Here is a 16389-nt window from a genome sequence, read left to right as displayed (position 1 = left end):
TTACAATATGCATATATTTACTACTATTGGATAGATAACAGTCTATAGTTTCTAAAAACGTTTGAATTATTTCTCTAAGTGGAACAGAACTATTTTTACAGCCATTTTCCCAGACGAATTGAGATTTCCAAAATGCGATGTGTCTCTTTAAGACCTTGTCTATACAAGGTCATGACACTTAGGACCGTAGAAACACGTCATACGCCTTCATCTGGGTGTAATGCGGAAGTGAGAGTTGAAAGGAGTCGAATATCTCTTCCATGGACTGAATACCACATCTTCTTGTGAGACCTGCGCAGTTTAATTTTTTTTCCGGGCGCGAGGCAGAATCTGGACTCGGCTCCTGGAATCCGCTCGTTAAAGGTGAATATGACCTCTGCCTACGATATTATTTGATACATGTCACAAAATCATCCTAAAGTATGTTTTTTCAATATACTTTAATTATATTATTGCAATTTATTCTGGACTTTAGATGTCATGCGACGGAAGAATTTTTTGAAGAAAGACAGATTAGCGCCGCACGGCCGTTGTGCTTGCTAACCAAAGAGGGAAATATTTCGTTCTGGAACCCAACTAAAGACTTTACTGGACAATGGACCCCGTTACAACATTCTGATGGAAGATCAACAAAGATAAGGACCCAATTTGGGATGCTTTTTCATATATCTGTCGAACTGTGCTATGCTAGCGCTTGACTAGAATCAATGCTGCCGTATGCTAGCTAATGTTGTAAGCTAATATAACGATATATTGTGTTTTCGCTGTAATACACTTCAAAAATCGGAAATATTGGCTCTATTCACACGATATTTGTCTTTCATTAGCTATCCACCATATGTTTTTCTGAAATGTTTTATGAGGTGTAATTAGTAGTTGACGTTGGTGTCTGTATTTTCTCTGGCTACTCCCGTCTGATTTCAGACTGTAGCTATGCTGTAGCAATGATGGGAGCAGTAATGTAAAACTGATTTATAGCTAAAATATGCACATTTAATGAACAAAACATAGATTTATTGTGTAACATGTTATAGGACTGTCATCTGAGGTAGTTTTTTCTAGGTTCTTTAGGTTGGTTTTAGGTTATTTAGGTTGGCTTGTGCATGCTACTTGAATCATAATTCATACATCATAATCATAATCATACGTGTCTGTCCACTTTTGTATTTGGTGGTGAGCTAACAAATATATGTGGTGTTTTCTCTGTAAAACATTTAAAAAATCGGACATGTTGGCTGGATTGACAAGATGTTTATCTTTCAAATGCTGTATTGGACTTGTTAATGTGTGAAAGTTAAATATTTTTAAAAAATAGCTTTTGAATTTCGCGCCCTGCACATGAGCTGGATGTTGTCATATTTGTACCGACGTCGGGAGAGCCCGCCTAACAGGTTCAGCCATCCTAAAAACTAAATCCAATACTGAAGTTCTCCAGACTTCCAATAGTCGAGGCAATGAGACAAGATTTGGGCAGGCGAGACAAAAGGTCTTGCCATGTGACTGTGGTATAAGCTTGATGCTTTCTGTTTTTCAGATTATGCTTTTCCATACATTATTTTGGTGTTGTCCCTGGTTACCCTGGCAGTGTACATGTCAGCCTCAGAAATACAGGCAAGAAACTGCGTATTTTATATTTCCCTAACCAACATTTTTTAAGTTTGATATCAGCTCAGTCAATATAATTGTTTGAGCACATATCCCATTTCCTAAGTGTTTCCTCCCTTTACTCCTATCCAGTCTTTCAAGAATCTCGCTGCCAAGAAGAGGTTGGTGGTGCTCTTCAGCCATTGGCTCCTTCACGCGTATGGCATCATCTCCATCTCCCGATTGGATAAACTGGAGCAGGACCTACCTCTATTGGCCCTGGTACCTGGACCCGCCCTTTTCTACCTGCTCACTGCCAGGTTCACTGAACCTTGCCGGATTCTGTCAGAAGGTGGCAACGGCCACTAGAACTATTATAAATGGATGTGGGTATTAAAGTTAGACTCAGGGAATTGATGTTGCCACGAGCAGCACCGCAGATATTGAGATGAGCGTGACGCAAGATTTCGGTCACACGCCTTCTGTGCATGTTCAGGGGTACACTTCACCCTCTTACAGCATGGGAGACGCTGGACCAAAACAGTGGAGAAGTTGAGCTTTGTGCATTCCCGCTCTTAGTTGTTGCGGAAATTTACCCACTTTGCTGTTTACTTTCTGCGTCTATGTGATATTGCTGAGTCTACCTTTAATGTCCACCAGTCTATCAATTCAGGAGGTGTTGTCCATGGAGATATATGGATGCTAGCCTTTACTGCCTTCTCTGAGTATGGTAGAAGGATGACTGCTGAATGCAGTGTTGATAGTTGATATTCCTCTCACAGTGAAAAGGAACATTTTATGATATTCCTAGAACTAAGGTGGGAATACAAACAACATGTGTACATACTGTATATCTATAAATTACAAAGCTCCATATATTTAAAGTGTTAATTATTGAATGGTATTGTTTGTGTCCACATGAATGTTGTCCTTACAACCTAAGGCCTAAGATGTACTGTTCCTCATTGAGGCTGTTTTGAGAAGTGTTTTGTATATAGATATTCACTCTGTCATATTATTTTGGGCTCCTGAGTGGCTCAGCGATCTAAGGCACTGCATCTCAGTACTAGAGGCATCACTACAGACTCTGGTTCGATCCTGGGCTGCATCACAACCGGCCATGATTGTGCGCCGCCCTATGGGACTCCCAATTGGCCCAGCGTCGTTAGGGTTTGACCGGGGTTAGGCCGTCATTGTAAAATAAGAATTTCTTCTTAACTGACTTGCCTAGTTAAATAAAAAAATAATATATGCTCAACATCCTTGATTGTTTTAAGCTCAGATATCCTTGATTGTTGCAGTGCAATCAAAGATGGTCTCTGGATTGTCCAATAGTTTAAGTTGAGTTAGATGTTCTTAAACTAAATCTAATGTGCCAAAAACTCTGAACACATGTGTCACGGCTCCTCCTCTGCATTGCAGGGGCGGTTCCTCCTGCAGGCAGAGGAGGGTCGTTAGTGATTGGAGCCACCTGGGCTCAGGGTATAAAAAACTGCTTCACTAATCACTTCTCTCTCTCTGCTCCTCCAGGTATGATCCTGTTATGTTTGTTCCTTTGTAGTTGTACATAGTCATATTTACACACAGATTCACGCATCCATGCACTTTACAAAAACCTTACATTATAATACTTCCACACCTCATTCCTTTTTCTTTGTTTAAAGTTAATAGTTTTGGTTTAGAATAAAGAACCTTTTTAATTGGCCTATACCCGTTGTTCGCCGTGACACATGCATATGTCCAGTGGCAGATAAAATAGTTTATTATAACCTAATATTATGTTACAAGCCAAGTGGAATATAGTTCCATTATTTTGCTTGATCAAAAATGGAATGAAAATGATCCTGCTGTTTCCCTGTAAATGATGTTGGAGAAATACGCTTGTTGGATAGTAAGGACATTAAATTGTAAATGTATTTTATGCATGCTTATAGAATGCTTGTAAATAGATGACAATGGATGTGTTTATTAGAAATATATAATTTTATTGCAGTGTAATTTTAAAACATACAGAACGAGGACTTGACTAGCTACAATTTTAACTATTGTAAAATGTATTGTTCAATTAAACTTGTGAAATGCTGTGTGTTAAGTGTTATGATTTTTCTGAAATAAGAATCACAAGTGTGAGTACTCATCTACTTTCATCTCATATGACTTTCATTTGTGCTGAGTTTTTTTTAGAACACAATTGTGTTGATGTAATCCTTCTTGATGTCGCTAGTTGCCCTGTTCTTTAAGTGCAATGTTTGATTTAGTACTGGCCAACAGGGAACTCATGCCCTTCAGTTCCTCCTCTAGTCTACTGTTGATGTCCCCCAGTTGGAACTTCCTGTCGTGGATCTTGGTCATGAGTCTGTAGATAGCCTCCAGAATCTTGTGGTCTCTCTCTGAAGATTCCTGAATTGTTGAATGAGTCATGGATGATTTAGTGTGGTCTCTTCATGACAGTTTACTATTGACTTACAAATCACTCAAGTCCTGCACTGTGGATTTGTCAAAATCTGGTCAGAAATCTGGTCATGTACACGGTTGTCTGTCAGCATGTGGTCAGGCTATAAGTTAACATCAGTTGTAAAAAATTAAATGGCGTATGAACAGTAAGCTGCTGGACTGACCAGCCATGATTTAAGAATCCTTACCTCAGTCACCACAGTGTCCTCTGCCCAAGCATCAAGCAGGCTCTCTAGGGGAAGATGCGTTTTATAAGTTATGATGATATTGAAACCTGATAGACTGAACTAAATATTATGCACAACGTTTTACAATAGTTGGAGTCATTGAGCGCGGCTGATGCTCACCAAATAGAGAATGAACCTCCTCTTTCAGCCACCCAATCTCCTTTGTGTGTCTTTCCTGGTCTTTCCTGGTGTTCCATATGTCCTCCTTCATTTGTTCAATACACTGAAAAACAATGTTTACATTGAGTTTTTGCTTGGTAGGTGAGTGAGTGGTGTAGTTCAGTATGGAGGGCCATTGTGAGTAACTCATGTCTCTTACCACATGCAGTCTGCTGTTCTCCATATTGACCTGCTCCAGCATCATCCCTTTGTCATAGATGCTCTTCTCCGTGGCGATGATGTCTGCAGCGTGAGACGTCAGCAGCTCCATGTGTTTCTCACGCAAACCCTCTAGACTCCTCTTCATGTCCTCCTGTCAGTCAGTTACAAGCAGACTGTTTCAATGCTATTACACTTCACAGCTTGCCTTTTAGAGTGTGTGGTAACCAAGATGTACATACTGAATGTTTTTGTTATGAAACTCACCTTTGGTTTGAGAAGAGTACTAGTGCTCTCTTTCATATCCTGGATGAAGAGCTCCAGATGATTGTTCTTACTCTTTAACTCTGGTGGGGAAAATCATTTAAGTAATTATAAAATGCTGCACTACATGATTTCTAAGGTTATAGTGAGCACATTCTTTGAGATATCTGCATATTTGTGTATGTCTACTTGATATTGTTGACTAAATCAAATTGTATTTGTCACATGCACCGAATACAACAGGTGTAGGCCTTACCGTGAAATGTTTACTTACAAGCACTTTACCACCAATGCAGTTTTAAGAAAAATAATATTTTTTGAAATAAACCAAAGTAAAAAATAAAAGCGCAACAATCAAATAACAATAACGAGGCTATATACAGGGGGTACCGGTACCGAGTCAATGTGCGGGGGTACAGCTTAGTCGAGGAAATCGAGGCAATATGTACAGTACCAGTCAAACGTTTGGACACACCTACTCATTCAAGGGTTTTTCTTATTTTTTTTCTATTTTCTATATTGTAGAATAATAGTGAAGACATCAAAACTATTAAATAACATATTTGGAATCATATGTAGTAACCAAAATATATTTTATATTTGAGATTCTTCAAAGTAGCCACCCTCTGCCTTGATGACAGCTTTGCACACTCTTGGCATTCTCCCAACCAGCTTCATGAGGTAGTCACCTGGAATGCATTTCAATTAACAGGTGTGTCTTGTTAAAAGTTAATTTCTGGAATTTCTTTCCTTCTTAATGAGTTTGAGCCAATCAGTTGTGTTGTGCCAAGGTAGGGGTGGTATACAGAAGATAGCCCCATTTAGTAAAAGACCAAGTCCATATTATGGCAAGAATAGCTCAAATAAGAAAAGAGAAACAACAGTCCATCATTACTGTTCAGCAGCCTTATGGCTTGGAGTAGAAGCTTTAAGAAGCCTTTTGGAATTAGACTTGGCGCTCCAGTGCCGCTTGCCGGGCAGTAGCATTGAGAACAGTCTATGACTAGGGTGGCCGGAGTCATTGGCAAGGCCCTTCCTCTGACACCGCCTGGTATAGAGGTCCTGGATGGCAGGAAGCTTGGCCCCAGTGATGTACTGGGCCGTACGCACTACCCTCTGTTGCGCTTTGTGGTCGGATGTCGAGCAGTTGCAATACCAGGCGGTGATGTAACCGGTCAGGATGCTTTTGATGGTGCAGCTGTAGAACTTTTTGAGGATCTGAGGACCCATGCCAAATCTTTTCAGTCTCCTGAGGGGGAATAGCCATTGTCGTGCCCTCTTCACAACTGTCTTGGTGTGTTTGGACCATGATAGTTTGTTGGTGATGTGGACACCAAGGAACCACGATCATCTCCTTTGTCTTGATCACGTTGAGGGAGAGGTTGTTGGCCTGGCACCACACTGCCAGGTCTCTGACCTCCTCCCTATAGGTTGTCTCATCGTTGTCGGTGATCAGGCCTATAACTGTTGTGTCATCTGCAAACTTAATGATGGTGTTGGAGTCGTGCTTGGCCACGCAGTCATGGTTGAACAGGGAGTACAGGAGGGGACTAAGCACGCACCCCCGGGGGGCCGCTGTGTTGAGGATCAGTGTGTTTAGTCCCAGGGTCCTTAGCTTAATGATGAGCTTTGAGGGCACTATGGTGTTGAACAGCATTCTCACGTAGGTGTTCCTTTTGTCCAGGTGGAAAAGGGTGTTGTTGAGTGCAATACAGATTGCGTCATCTGTAGATCTGTTGGGTCGGTATGCAAATTAGAGTGGGTCTAGGGTTTCCGGGATGATGGTGTTGATGTAAGCCATGACCAGCCTTTCAAAGCATTTCATGGCCACAGACGTGAGTGCTACGGGTCAGTAGTCATTTAGGCAGGTTACCTTGGTGTTCTTGGGCACAGGGACTATGGTGGTCTGCTTGAAACATGTAGGTATTACAGACTCAGCCAAGGGCAGGTTGAAAATATTAATGAAGACACTTGCCACTTGGTCAGCGCATGTTCGCAGTACACGTCCTGGTAATCCGCTTGGCCCTGCGGCCTGTTTAAAGGTCTTACTCACATCAGCTACGGTGAGCGTGATCACACAGTCGTCCAGAACAGCTGGTGCGCTCATGCATGCATCAGTGTTGCTTGCCTCGAAGCGTGGATAGAAGTCATTTAACTCGTCTGATAGGCTTGTGTCACTGGGCAGCTCAAGGCTGGCCTTCCCTTTGTAGTCCGTAATAGTTTGCAAGCCCTGCCACATCCGACGAGCGTTGGAGCAGGTATAGTAGGATTCAATATTTGTCCTGTATTCACTCTTTGCCTGTTTGATGGTTCGTCTGAGGGCATAGCGGGATTTCGTACAAGCGTCCGGGTTATAGACCTGCTCCTTGAAAGCAGCAGCTCTACCCTTTAGCTCAGTGCGGATGTTACCTGTAATCCATGGCTTTTGGTTGGTGTACATACGGTCACTGTGGGGACAACGTCATCGATGCACTTATTGATGAAGCCGGTGACTGATGTGGTATACTCCTCAATTCCATCGGATGAGTCCCGGAACATATTGAAGTCTAAACAGGTCAACATTCACAACAACCACCCGAGTCACTGCCTGTTCAACCCCTATCATCCAGAAGGTGAAGTCAGTACAGGGGGATCAAAGCTGGGACCGAGAGACTGAAAAATAGCTTCTATCTCAAGGCCATCAGACTGGTAAACAACCATCACTAACACAGAGAGGCTGCTGCCTACATACAGACTTGAAATCATTGACCACTTTAATAAATGGATCACTAGTCACTTTAATAATGGCACTTTAATAATGTTTACATATCTTGCATTACTCATCTCATATGTATATACTGTATTTTATACCATCTATTGCATCTTGCCTATGCTGCTCGGTCATTGTTCATCCATATATTTATATGTATATTCTTATTCCATCCCTTTACTTAGATTTGTGTGTATTAGGTAGCTGCACTGTCGGAACTAGAAGCACAAGCATTTCACTACAGTACACTCGCAATAACATCCGCATGTGTATCTGACCAATACAATTTGATTTGATCTGTGCTAGCAAAACAGTTCTGTAGCTTAGCATCTGCGTCATCTGACCACTTCCGTATTGAGCGAGTCACTGTTACTTCCTGCTTTAGTTTTTGCTTGTAAGAAGGAATCAGGAGGATAGAATTATGGTCAGATTTGCCAAATGGAAGGTGGGGGAGAGCTTTGTATGCGTGCGTCTCTGTATTATTATAGTTGTTATTATAGATATATTAGCAGATTATTGGGTCAGTACCTGAGGTATGGTTTTTTAGTTTTTGGTGCCTGGACTGGTCAATATCAAACTGGGCCTCCGCTTCCTCCAAGATAGACTCTTTACCCTTCAGGTCCTCCTCCTTCTCCAGTCGTCTCTGTGTCACTGACTCCGCTTCAGTCTAATTTCACAGAAGAAGAAGACATTAAATACATTTTTCTCAACAGCTTGTATGTGTGATGAGGCTTACTAATGTCCGCTAGCTGAGTTAGATGTAAAATGTAAATATATATAAATATACTTACGATGAACTGTTGGATCTCGGCATTGTAGGAAATGGTAATCTGTTCATTCCCCTCCTCTGCCTTAACAATCTTGTTACTGAGAAGTTCAATCGACGCGCCCATGAATACATGGTCTCTGAGTTTCTTCTCCTGATTTAAATGTTTATGAAATATAAATTAATAAAACAAATATAAAGTGCATGTGCTATCTCAATAGATTCCTGAAGAATTAAGGAAAAATAAGCGAACCTCTTCAAGCAGTTCCTCATATCTCCTCCTGGTTAAACCAATATTAGAGTTGACCTGTTTCACATGCTGTACTTGATCTTTTTTTAGATTCTCCAGAGACTGGCACAGTTCTTCTTTTTCAACTTCAAAGATTGCTCTGAAAGAAAAAGTAAAAACCGTAGACTGTATCAAGTAACCCAATTTATGAAGAGAAAGTCCAAGTCTGTAATGAAATGAAGAGATACTATTTGTTGCTTACATGTTCTTCTTTTCTTTATTGAGCTGTCCATGCAGTTCATCCACATTTCTTTCAAACAGGTCTGCATTAACTCTATGAGAAACAAAATGGTAGGTAAGCTAGGTAAGCAACTATTCTGACAATTCTGCATGACATTTACTTTATTTTTAGTACATAACTAAACAATGAGATAAAAGCTCTGTAGTTTGCAAGATAATTATTTAGACTTTTTATTCATTATATTTCAAACTTGGTCAGATGGTTAATGCTGTCCTTAGTGAAATAAGTTACTTTGATACTACACAAAAGTGTCAAAACTCGTAGTGATTATAGACTAATATGATAAAATGGACCATATTACTTACATATTGGTTTCATGGAGTTGTTTGATCTCTTCATCCATTTCTCTGATCTCTATTTTATGTTTAGCGATCGATGCAACGCGCTCCTCAAGTCTAAGTCTGGACTTTTCTAAGCTGAAAATCAATCAAACAAACATACAAACAGATGATAAAATGCAGTGGTGTAAAGTACTTAAGTAAATATACTCTAAAGTACTACTTAAGTAGTTCTTTGGGGTATCTGTACTTCAGTATTTATATTTTTGACTACTTTTACTTTTACTTCACTACATTCCGTAAGAAAATATTGTACTTTTTACTCCATACATTTTCCTTAACACCCAAAAGTACTCGTTACATTTTGAAAGCTTAGCAGGACAGGAAAAAAGTCAACTTCACCCACTTATCAACCGAACATCCCTGATCATCCCTACTGCCTCTGATCTGGTGGACTCACTAAACCGACATGCTTTGTTTGTAAATGATGTCTGAGTGTTGGAGTGTGCCCCTGGCCTTCCATGAATAAAAAAAACAAGAAAATGGTTTGCTTAATATAAGGAATTTGAAATTATTTATACTTTTACTTTTGATACTTAACTATATTTTAAACCAAATAATACTTTTTGACTTTTACTCAAGTAGAAGTTTACTGGGTGACTTTTACTTTTAACTTGAGTCATTTTCTATTCAATTATCTTTACTTTTACTCAAGTATGACAGTTGGGTACTTTTTACACCACTGATAAAATGTAAGTAAAAATGACTGTCAGCCAAAGTAAAGGGAAAGCAGTGTTGCAGGTTGACTTGATCCTTCATAGATGTAGGATGCAAAGAGGTATAGATGGAATACCGTCTTGAGACATTGAGGTGTTCAGCCATGACGTCGTCCTCCTCTTTCCTTTGAGCTTTAAATCTGTCAGACATCTTAGCAATAGACTCCAGGCGGATGGCATTAACTATCTGGCCCTCCTCCATCTCACCATCCACCTGCACACATAACAGAACAGAGCCCATCTACACAGCTCCTATCTATAATGCATGAGAATCCTCTACAACAGAGATCATCAACTAGGGGGCCGGAACATAATTACAAATAATTTGTAGACTGCAAATTGACCGCAAGTAGCCCAAACAGATATATTTGACTAAAACACAACTTTCAACCTTGCTTACATTTGTATACGATCACATACATCTCTCTATTATGCGTAGGAATAGTTTCAAACAGATTTCCAAAATAAAAATCCCTTGGAGCTGATTTGCTGGTGATTTTACAGTCTTTTATGTCAAACAATAAAAATGCAAAAAAATTGTTGTCGCTCAGAACACTTGGGGAACCCTGCTCTACAATCAACCAATACTGGCTACCCCAGACCACCCCAGCCCTGCATATCATCTCAGGGGGGTGTTCAGTAGCGAGTAAACATTTTGAAACGGGGTACTACCTGAAGTCAAAGCATCATAAATTAGTTTTACATAAACAACATGGCCAAAAGTATGTGGACACCTGATCGTCCAACATATCATTCCTAAATCATGGGCATTAATATGGAGTTGGTCCCCCCTTTGCTACTATAACAGCCTCCACTCCTCTGGGAAGGCTTTCCACTCGATAATGGAACATTGCTGCGGGGACTTGCTTCCATATAGCCACGAGCATTAGTGAGGTCGGCGTTTCAATTCATCCCAAAGGTGTTCAATGGGGTTGAGGTCAGGGCTCTGTGCAGGCCAGTCATGTTCTTCCACACCGATCTCAACAAACCATTTGTGTATGGACCTCCTTTGCGCACGGGGGCATTGTCATGCTGAAACAGGAAAGGGCCTTCCCCAAACTGTTGCCACAAAATTGGAAGCACAGAATCGTCTAGAATGTCATTGTATACTGTAGCGTTAAGATTTCCCTTCACTGGAACTAAGGGGCCTAGCCCAAACCATGAAAAACAGCCCCAGACCATTATTCCTCTTCCACCAAACTTTACAGTTGGCACTATGAATAGGGGAAGGTAGCGTTCTCCTGGCATCCGCCAAACCCAGATTCGCCCGTCGGACTGCCAGATAGTGACGTGTGATTCATCACTCCAGAGAATGCATTTCCACATTTCCACTACAGTCCAATGGTGGCGAGCTTTACCACTCCAGCCGACGCTTGGCATTGCGCATGGTGATCTTAGGCTTGTGTGCAGCTGCTCGGCCATGGAAACCCATTTCATGGGCAGCGTACGAACAGTTCTTGTACTGACGTTGCTTCCAGAAGCAGTTTGAAACTAGGTAGTGAGTGTTACAAACGAGGAAAGATGATTTGTACGTGCTACGCACTTCAGCACTTGTGGTCCCATTCTGTGAGCTTGTATGGCCTAACACTTCGTGGCTGAGCCGTTGTTGCTCTTAGATGTTTCCACTTCACAATAACAGCACTTACAGCTGATCAAGGCATCTCTAGCAGGGCATAAATTTGACAAACTGACTTGTTGGCAAGGTGGCATTTAATGACGGTACCATATTGAAAGTCACTGAGCTCTTCAGTAAGGCCATTCTATTGCCAATGTTTGTTTATGGAGATTGCATGACTGTGTGCTCGATTCTGTTCACCTGTTAGCAACGGGTGTGGCTGAAATAGCCAAATCCACTAATTTGAAGGGATGTCCACATACTTTTGTATATATAGTGTATGATTCTGACTTTTGCCAGACACATACAAACACCCCAACTCCTCTACAAGCGGAAACCAGGAGAGTAATTCTATTCAAAGGGCATTTTCTTCACGTTCAGTCAGCCTGTCATCGGATCATATGGCCAGACACAGCTGCTATGCCCTTTGATGGACTGTGTGAACTCTAGCACATCAGAGGACACTCCAGTGAACTGGCTCTCTTAAAGGTCAGACTTAGCACAAAGTGCCTTTGAAGGAATACCTTCTAAAAATATCCATTTGACTACAGAACAGCAGGGCTGAGGCCTCTGGCAATGGCAGGAAATCGATGTCTCACATCTGACATCATGCAGGCGTTTATAATCCCTCCCACCATAGCAACACCAACAGAGAGAAGAGGAGAATGAAGCAACATGTTGCCCTGGAGCTGTACTGTAGTAGTAGCATCACTTTGGAAAAAATCTAACTATCTCTCACCTCTACAATCTTTTCCTGTAGTGCCTGAACTTTCAGTTCAAATACAATTCTCACTTCAGCCAACTCCTTTACATGAAATTCCCTGTGGAAACAATGGTTAATGAGTCGAAAAAGATGGAATGATGGAAGCAGACATGATGTAACATACAGTATCCCTTGCATTCCATGTATGCTCCATGCTTACGCTACATACAGTACCTGGATGAATGCAAATCTTACTTCTGAAGAACAAGTTCCTCAAATGTGTTGATCTCGTCTGCCAGCTGCTCTTTGTATTGGATTTCAGACGCTGTCAGTTTGGCTATACTTTGCTCTAACTGGAGAATTTGCTGCAATGAAGGAAGAGTGTTGTGTGAAATAACACAATTTATAAATATGTTTTTAAATCCAGTGGTGGAGATAGTACCAATTGTCAAGATACCTTAATATAAAATGACTGAAGTAAAAGTGAAAGTAACCCAGTAAAGTACTACTTGAGTAAAATTCTTAAACTATTTGGTTTTAAATATACTTAAGTATCAAAAGTAAATGTAAATAATTACTCAAATATACTTAAGAATCAAAAGTAAAAGTAAATGCTATAAATCATTTAAAATTCCTAATATTAAGCAAACCAGACAGTATGATTTTCTTGTTTTTTGAATTAACGGAGAGCCAGGGACAAACTCCAACACTTAGATATAATTTAAAAACTAAGCATTTGTGTTTAGTGAGTGCCAGATCAGAGGCAGTAGGGATGACCACGTGTCCTCTTGATAATGGCATGAATTGGACCATTTTACTGTCCTGCTAAGCATTCAAAATGTCACAAGTACTTTTGGGTGCCAGGGAAAATTTGTGGGAGTGAAAAGTACATATTTTCTTTAGTTATGTAGTGGAGTAAAAGTTGTCAAAAATATATATTTTTAAGTAAAGAACAGATTCACCAAAAACTACTTAAGTAGTTCTATTTTTACATAGTTACTTTACACCGCTGTTTATATCATACTATAAATTATTAAAAAAGGCAGTTATAGCAAGTGAAGAGCATTAGTGGAAAATGTAATTAATTTACTACTTGACTGAAATACTTCAGTTCACTTACTTTTTTTTGCTCTGTGACTTTGTCCTCCTTATCCAACAGTTCTGGTAAAAAAATGTCCAGCTCTCTGCGTTTCTTTTCATTGTTCTTCTTCTGGTTCTGTATGTTATTGATGACTTCCTCACACTATACCAGCAGGGGAGGATAAGATTAAGACGGTGCCTCACAGCAGGTTATAGTATCTTAGATACTGTAAGCAGGTAGCGGTTAAGAGCATTGGGCCAGTAACCAAAAAGTTGCTGGTTTGAATCCAAGAGCTGATTAGGTGAAAAATCTGCTGAAGTGCCCTTGAGCAAGGGACTTTTAAACCTAATTGCTCCTGTGTGTCTGCTAAATAACAAACATTTAAACATTTAAAATGTAGCTATAATAAGAGGTGACTGTGACGTACCTCTCTCTGAAGATTCTCATTTGTTTCATCAAACGTCTTCCTCTCTTGAATCATGTCCTCCTCTAGCTCCACTTTAGCGGTCTCCACATCTGTGATCTTGGCTTTCCCTTCTTTGATCTCGTTCATTGTTTCATTGAGCAGAATCTGTTTATTGGCCTTCTCTGACAGCTGGTAGTTTAATTGGTTGATGACATTTTCATGGTCACCTTTTACCAACTCTCTCTCAGGACTGAAAAAGATTCCAAAACAAGCAATAACAAGTTATAACATCATGGATGTTATGTGAAATGTTGCCAATTTTGTTATGATCTGTTACACCTATAAATTGCTCAACATGACTTATATTACTTACTAAAGAATAGCATTTTGCTTTTCAAGGACTTCCTGTTTTTTCTCCATTAATTCTATTTCAAGCACTATACTGTTCAGTTCATCTTGGAGTTGAGTAATTTGACCCGCATTTATATTTCTTGCAGCCGCAACACCAGCTGAAAGGGACAATGACACATATCTGTGAGGAAAACATGACTGGATAGCTTTTTCATTCTCGCTTTAAGACAAGACCAGGCAGCTAGGCCGCTCTAGGCATAAGCGACATAAGCTTAGGAACTCAGTCGGGGTCTTAACTTACTGTTGAAAGTTAGAATAGTAGAATACTCAAGGTGCAAGTTTGACATTATTCTCTTGTTATGTCAGTCACTGACAGTCACTCAGTTAGCCATGTCAGCTAACAATTTTTATATTGGTAAGTTAGTCTTGTCAGCTATCTAAACTTGTAGTAATCATGTCCAAATAACAACAGGTCCAGGGGGCCCCCACTGATTTTGTAAGTCACTCTCACTCAGATATCATTAACATGGCATAAGTCATGGCAAAATGTTAGAATGGCAGGAAATTAGCTGTAAAACTGCAAATCTTTTCTCGCTGACTCATGGCAAAATGAGAAGAATTGCATGATATATTTTTATAAAATTTCAACATTTTCTCTCAGCACTATGGCAAAATGTGTAGAATTGCAGGAAATGTACTTTAGAACTGTAACATTTTTCAAGATTGGGGCCACTAAAAAACTTATCTCGCTTAGCCAAAGGGCTAGAGCCGGGCAATATTAATTTCTTTCCACTGGGCACAGACATCAGTTCAATGTTTAGTTTTGATTTACATTTAGTTGTTAACTAAAGTGAATTAATTGTGAAATCCACAAAACATTTCCACCATGTCATTGGATATAGTTTAAACGTGTGAAAAAAATATGAAATTCCCTTACGTTGATGACTTCTTTCCAATTCCAGTCAGTTTTCCACGTTGATTCAACATCATCACACTTCAATTTTGGGTTGAAATGATGTGGAAACAACATTGATCCAACCAGGTTTTGCCCAGTGGGTTGTGTTCTATGAAATCATATCATTGGGCTATATAAGTAATTACCTGATATCTCATTCTGAACATCATCATGGATAGTCTGGCATTGATGTCGGAGTTTGCTTGTTTCAATCGTTTCTACCTCCAGTTGTTCATGGGCTACTCTTCTGGAAGTCTCCTGATTTATAGAAAATAGGGTTTTCAAAAGAGTGTGTAAAGCAAGTTTTCTGGCCTCTATGGCCATTGTCTCTATGGACTTATTTAATTTCAATGTTTTATTAGTTGTATGTACAGGATACACATGGTATACACAGTCCAACGAAATGCTTACTTGCAGGTTCCTTCTCGACAATGCAACAGCAATAAGAAATAAGAATAGATAAGAATACGAACATAAAGTAAATGGCTCAGTATAATATACTTTATATTTACCTACCCACTGGGCACAGACGTAAATTCAACGTCTATTCGGCGTTGGTTCAACCAGTGTGTGCCCAGTGGATAGATTTACATTCCATTTTAGATAATCGATTAGTTTACTAGTCTATTTATTAAATCAATCATATTGGTCGTAACAATATTTAGACTACCTGATGTTCGATTTTCTCTTTCCCTATTGGCATATGCCTACCAGTTCAGTGATGGCAGCAGCTATTTCTTTCAGGTGATGACTGGCCTCAGGACTGAATGGAACTCCCTCATTCCTCAGCTGCTTGTCTATGTCAAGGCAAACGTTCAAACAGGCAAGTTGTGCTATTAGCGATGTAAATTTAGATCTGATACAGTACTTATTTGAAACATTAAAATGATTCAACTTGGCAACTACAAATCAAAGTAATCGGCTGGGTTGCATCGAGTCTGCGCTCATTCACAACTTTAGGAGTTGTCAACACTGAAAAGTAGCAGTTTATCAGATGCTTCTCTACACGTTTCGTTGACGGTAGGTAGGGCTAGCTAGCTATAGTCACTCATGACATGTGTAACAGTAGAAAGAGAGGCGCCTGTTGTTTTCTTACCTAATTCGCCCAAATGCTCCAAAGCAACCAGAACAGCTGGAAAGTCAGGCACTAAGCAAGATGCCATGTCGAATGTAAAATATATGCAAATAGCTAGCTTCGTCGACTTGTATCAGTGTTTAGCGTTTGCTTCCAAGTTTGAGCAGCTCGAACCGAATATGGGTTGGCATGGTAACCAACATGCAAGACACGAAAGTGAGAGTAGGCCTAGATCTTGCACTCAAAAAGATGAAGTG

At 40.1% G+C, this 16389-nt stretch overlaps 2 protein-coding genes across 2 annotated transcripts in view; one reads left to right on the top strand and one right to left on the bottom strand.

Annotated features, from left to right (window-relative positions):
- The window catches only part of LOC129813377 (JNK1/MAPK8-associated membrane protein-like), a 16762-nt gene extending 13095 nt beyond the window's left edge, over window positions 1-3667 (top strand). Inside the window, exons 5-6 of the mRNA XM_055865724.1 lie at window positions 1513-1611; window positions 1738-3667. Of these exons, the coding sequence (XP_055721699.1) occupies window positions 1513-1611; window positions 1738-1953 (315 nt within the window). The 3' untranslated portion in view covers window positions 1954-3667. The remainder of the gene's footprint in view (window positions 1-1512; window positions 1612-1737) is intronic.
- ccdc175 (coiled-coil domain containing 175) lies at window positions 3554-16389 on the bottom strand. The gene is made up of 19 exons (XM_055865258.1): window positions 16154-16389; window positions 15769-15854; window positions 15204-15315; window positions 14125-14260; window positions 13773-14001; window positions 13385-13507; window positions 12520-12629; window positions 12301-12382; window positions 10024-10160; window positions 9198-9308; window positions 8854-8925; window positions 8616-8751; window positions 8388-8516; window positions 8125-8263; window positions 4851-4930; window positions 4585-4737; window positions 4386-4488; window positions 4227-4270; window positions 3554-3984 (listed from the first exon to the last, which is right to left on the bottom strand). Exons 1-19 carry the CDS (start codon window positions 16218-16220, stop codon window positions 3805-3807), a joined length of 2229 nt encoding a protein of 742 aa, XP_055721233.1. The 5' UTR covers window positions 16221-16389; the 3' UTR covers window positions 3554-3804.

Source organism: Salvelinus fontinalis, chromosome 16 (assembly GCF_029448725.1).
Source record: "Salvelinus fontinalis isolate EN_2023a chromosome 16, ASM2944872v1, whole genome shotgun sequence".
Classification (NCBI taxonomy): domain Eukaryota; kingdom Metazoa; phylum Chordata; class Actinopteri; order Salmoniformes; family Salmonidae; genus Salvelinus; species Salvelinus fontinalis.
This window is presented reverse-complemented; position numbering and strand designations above follow the sequence as displayed.

Excerpts from the sequence above, each read along its gene's own strand:
- ccdc175 (XM_055865258.1), bottom strand. The coding sequence starts at position 16,220 with ATGGCATCTTGCTTAGTGCCTGACTTTCCAGCTGTTCTGGTTGCTTTG. Across the intron at positions 15,855-16,153 it reads GGAGCATTTGGGCGAATTAG|ACAAGCAGCTGAGGAATGAG; the intron begins GTAAGAAAACAA and ends GCCTTGACATAG. Across the intron at positions 9,309-10,023 it reads CACCTCAATGTCTCAAGACG|CTTAGAAAAGTCCAGACTTA; the intron begins GTATTCCATCTA and ends ATTGATTTTCAG.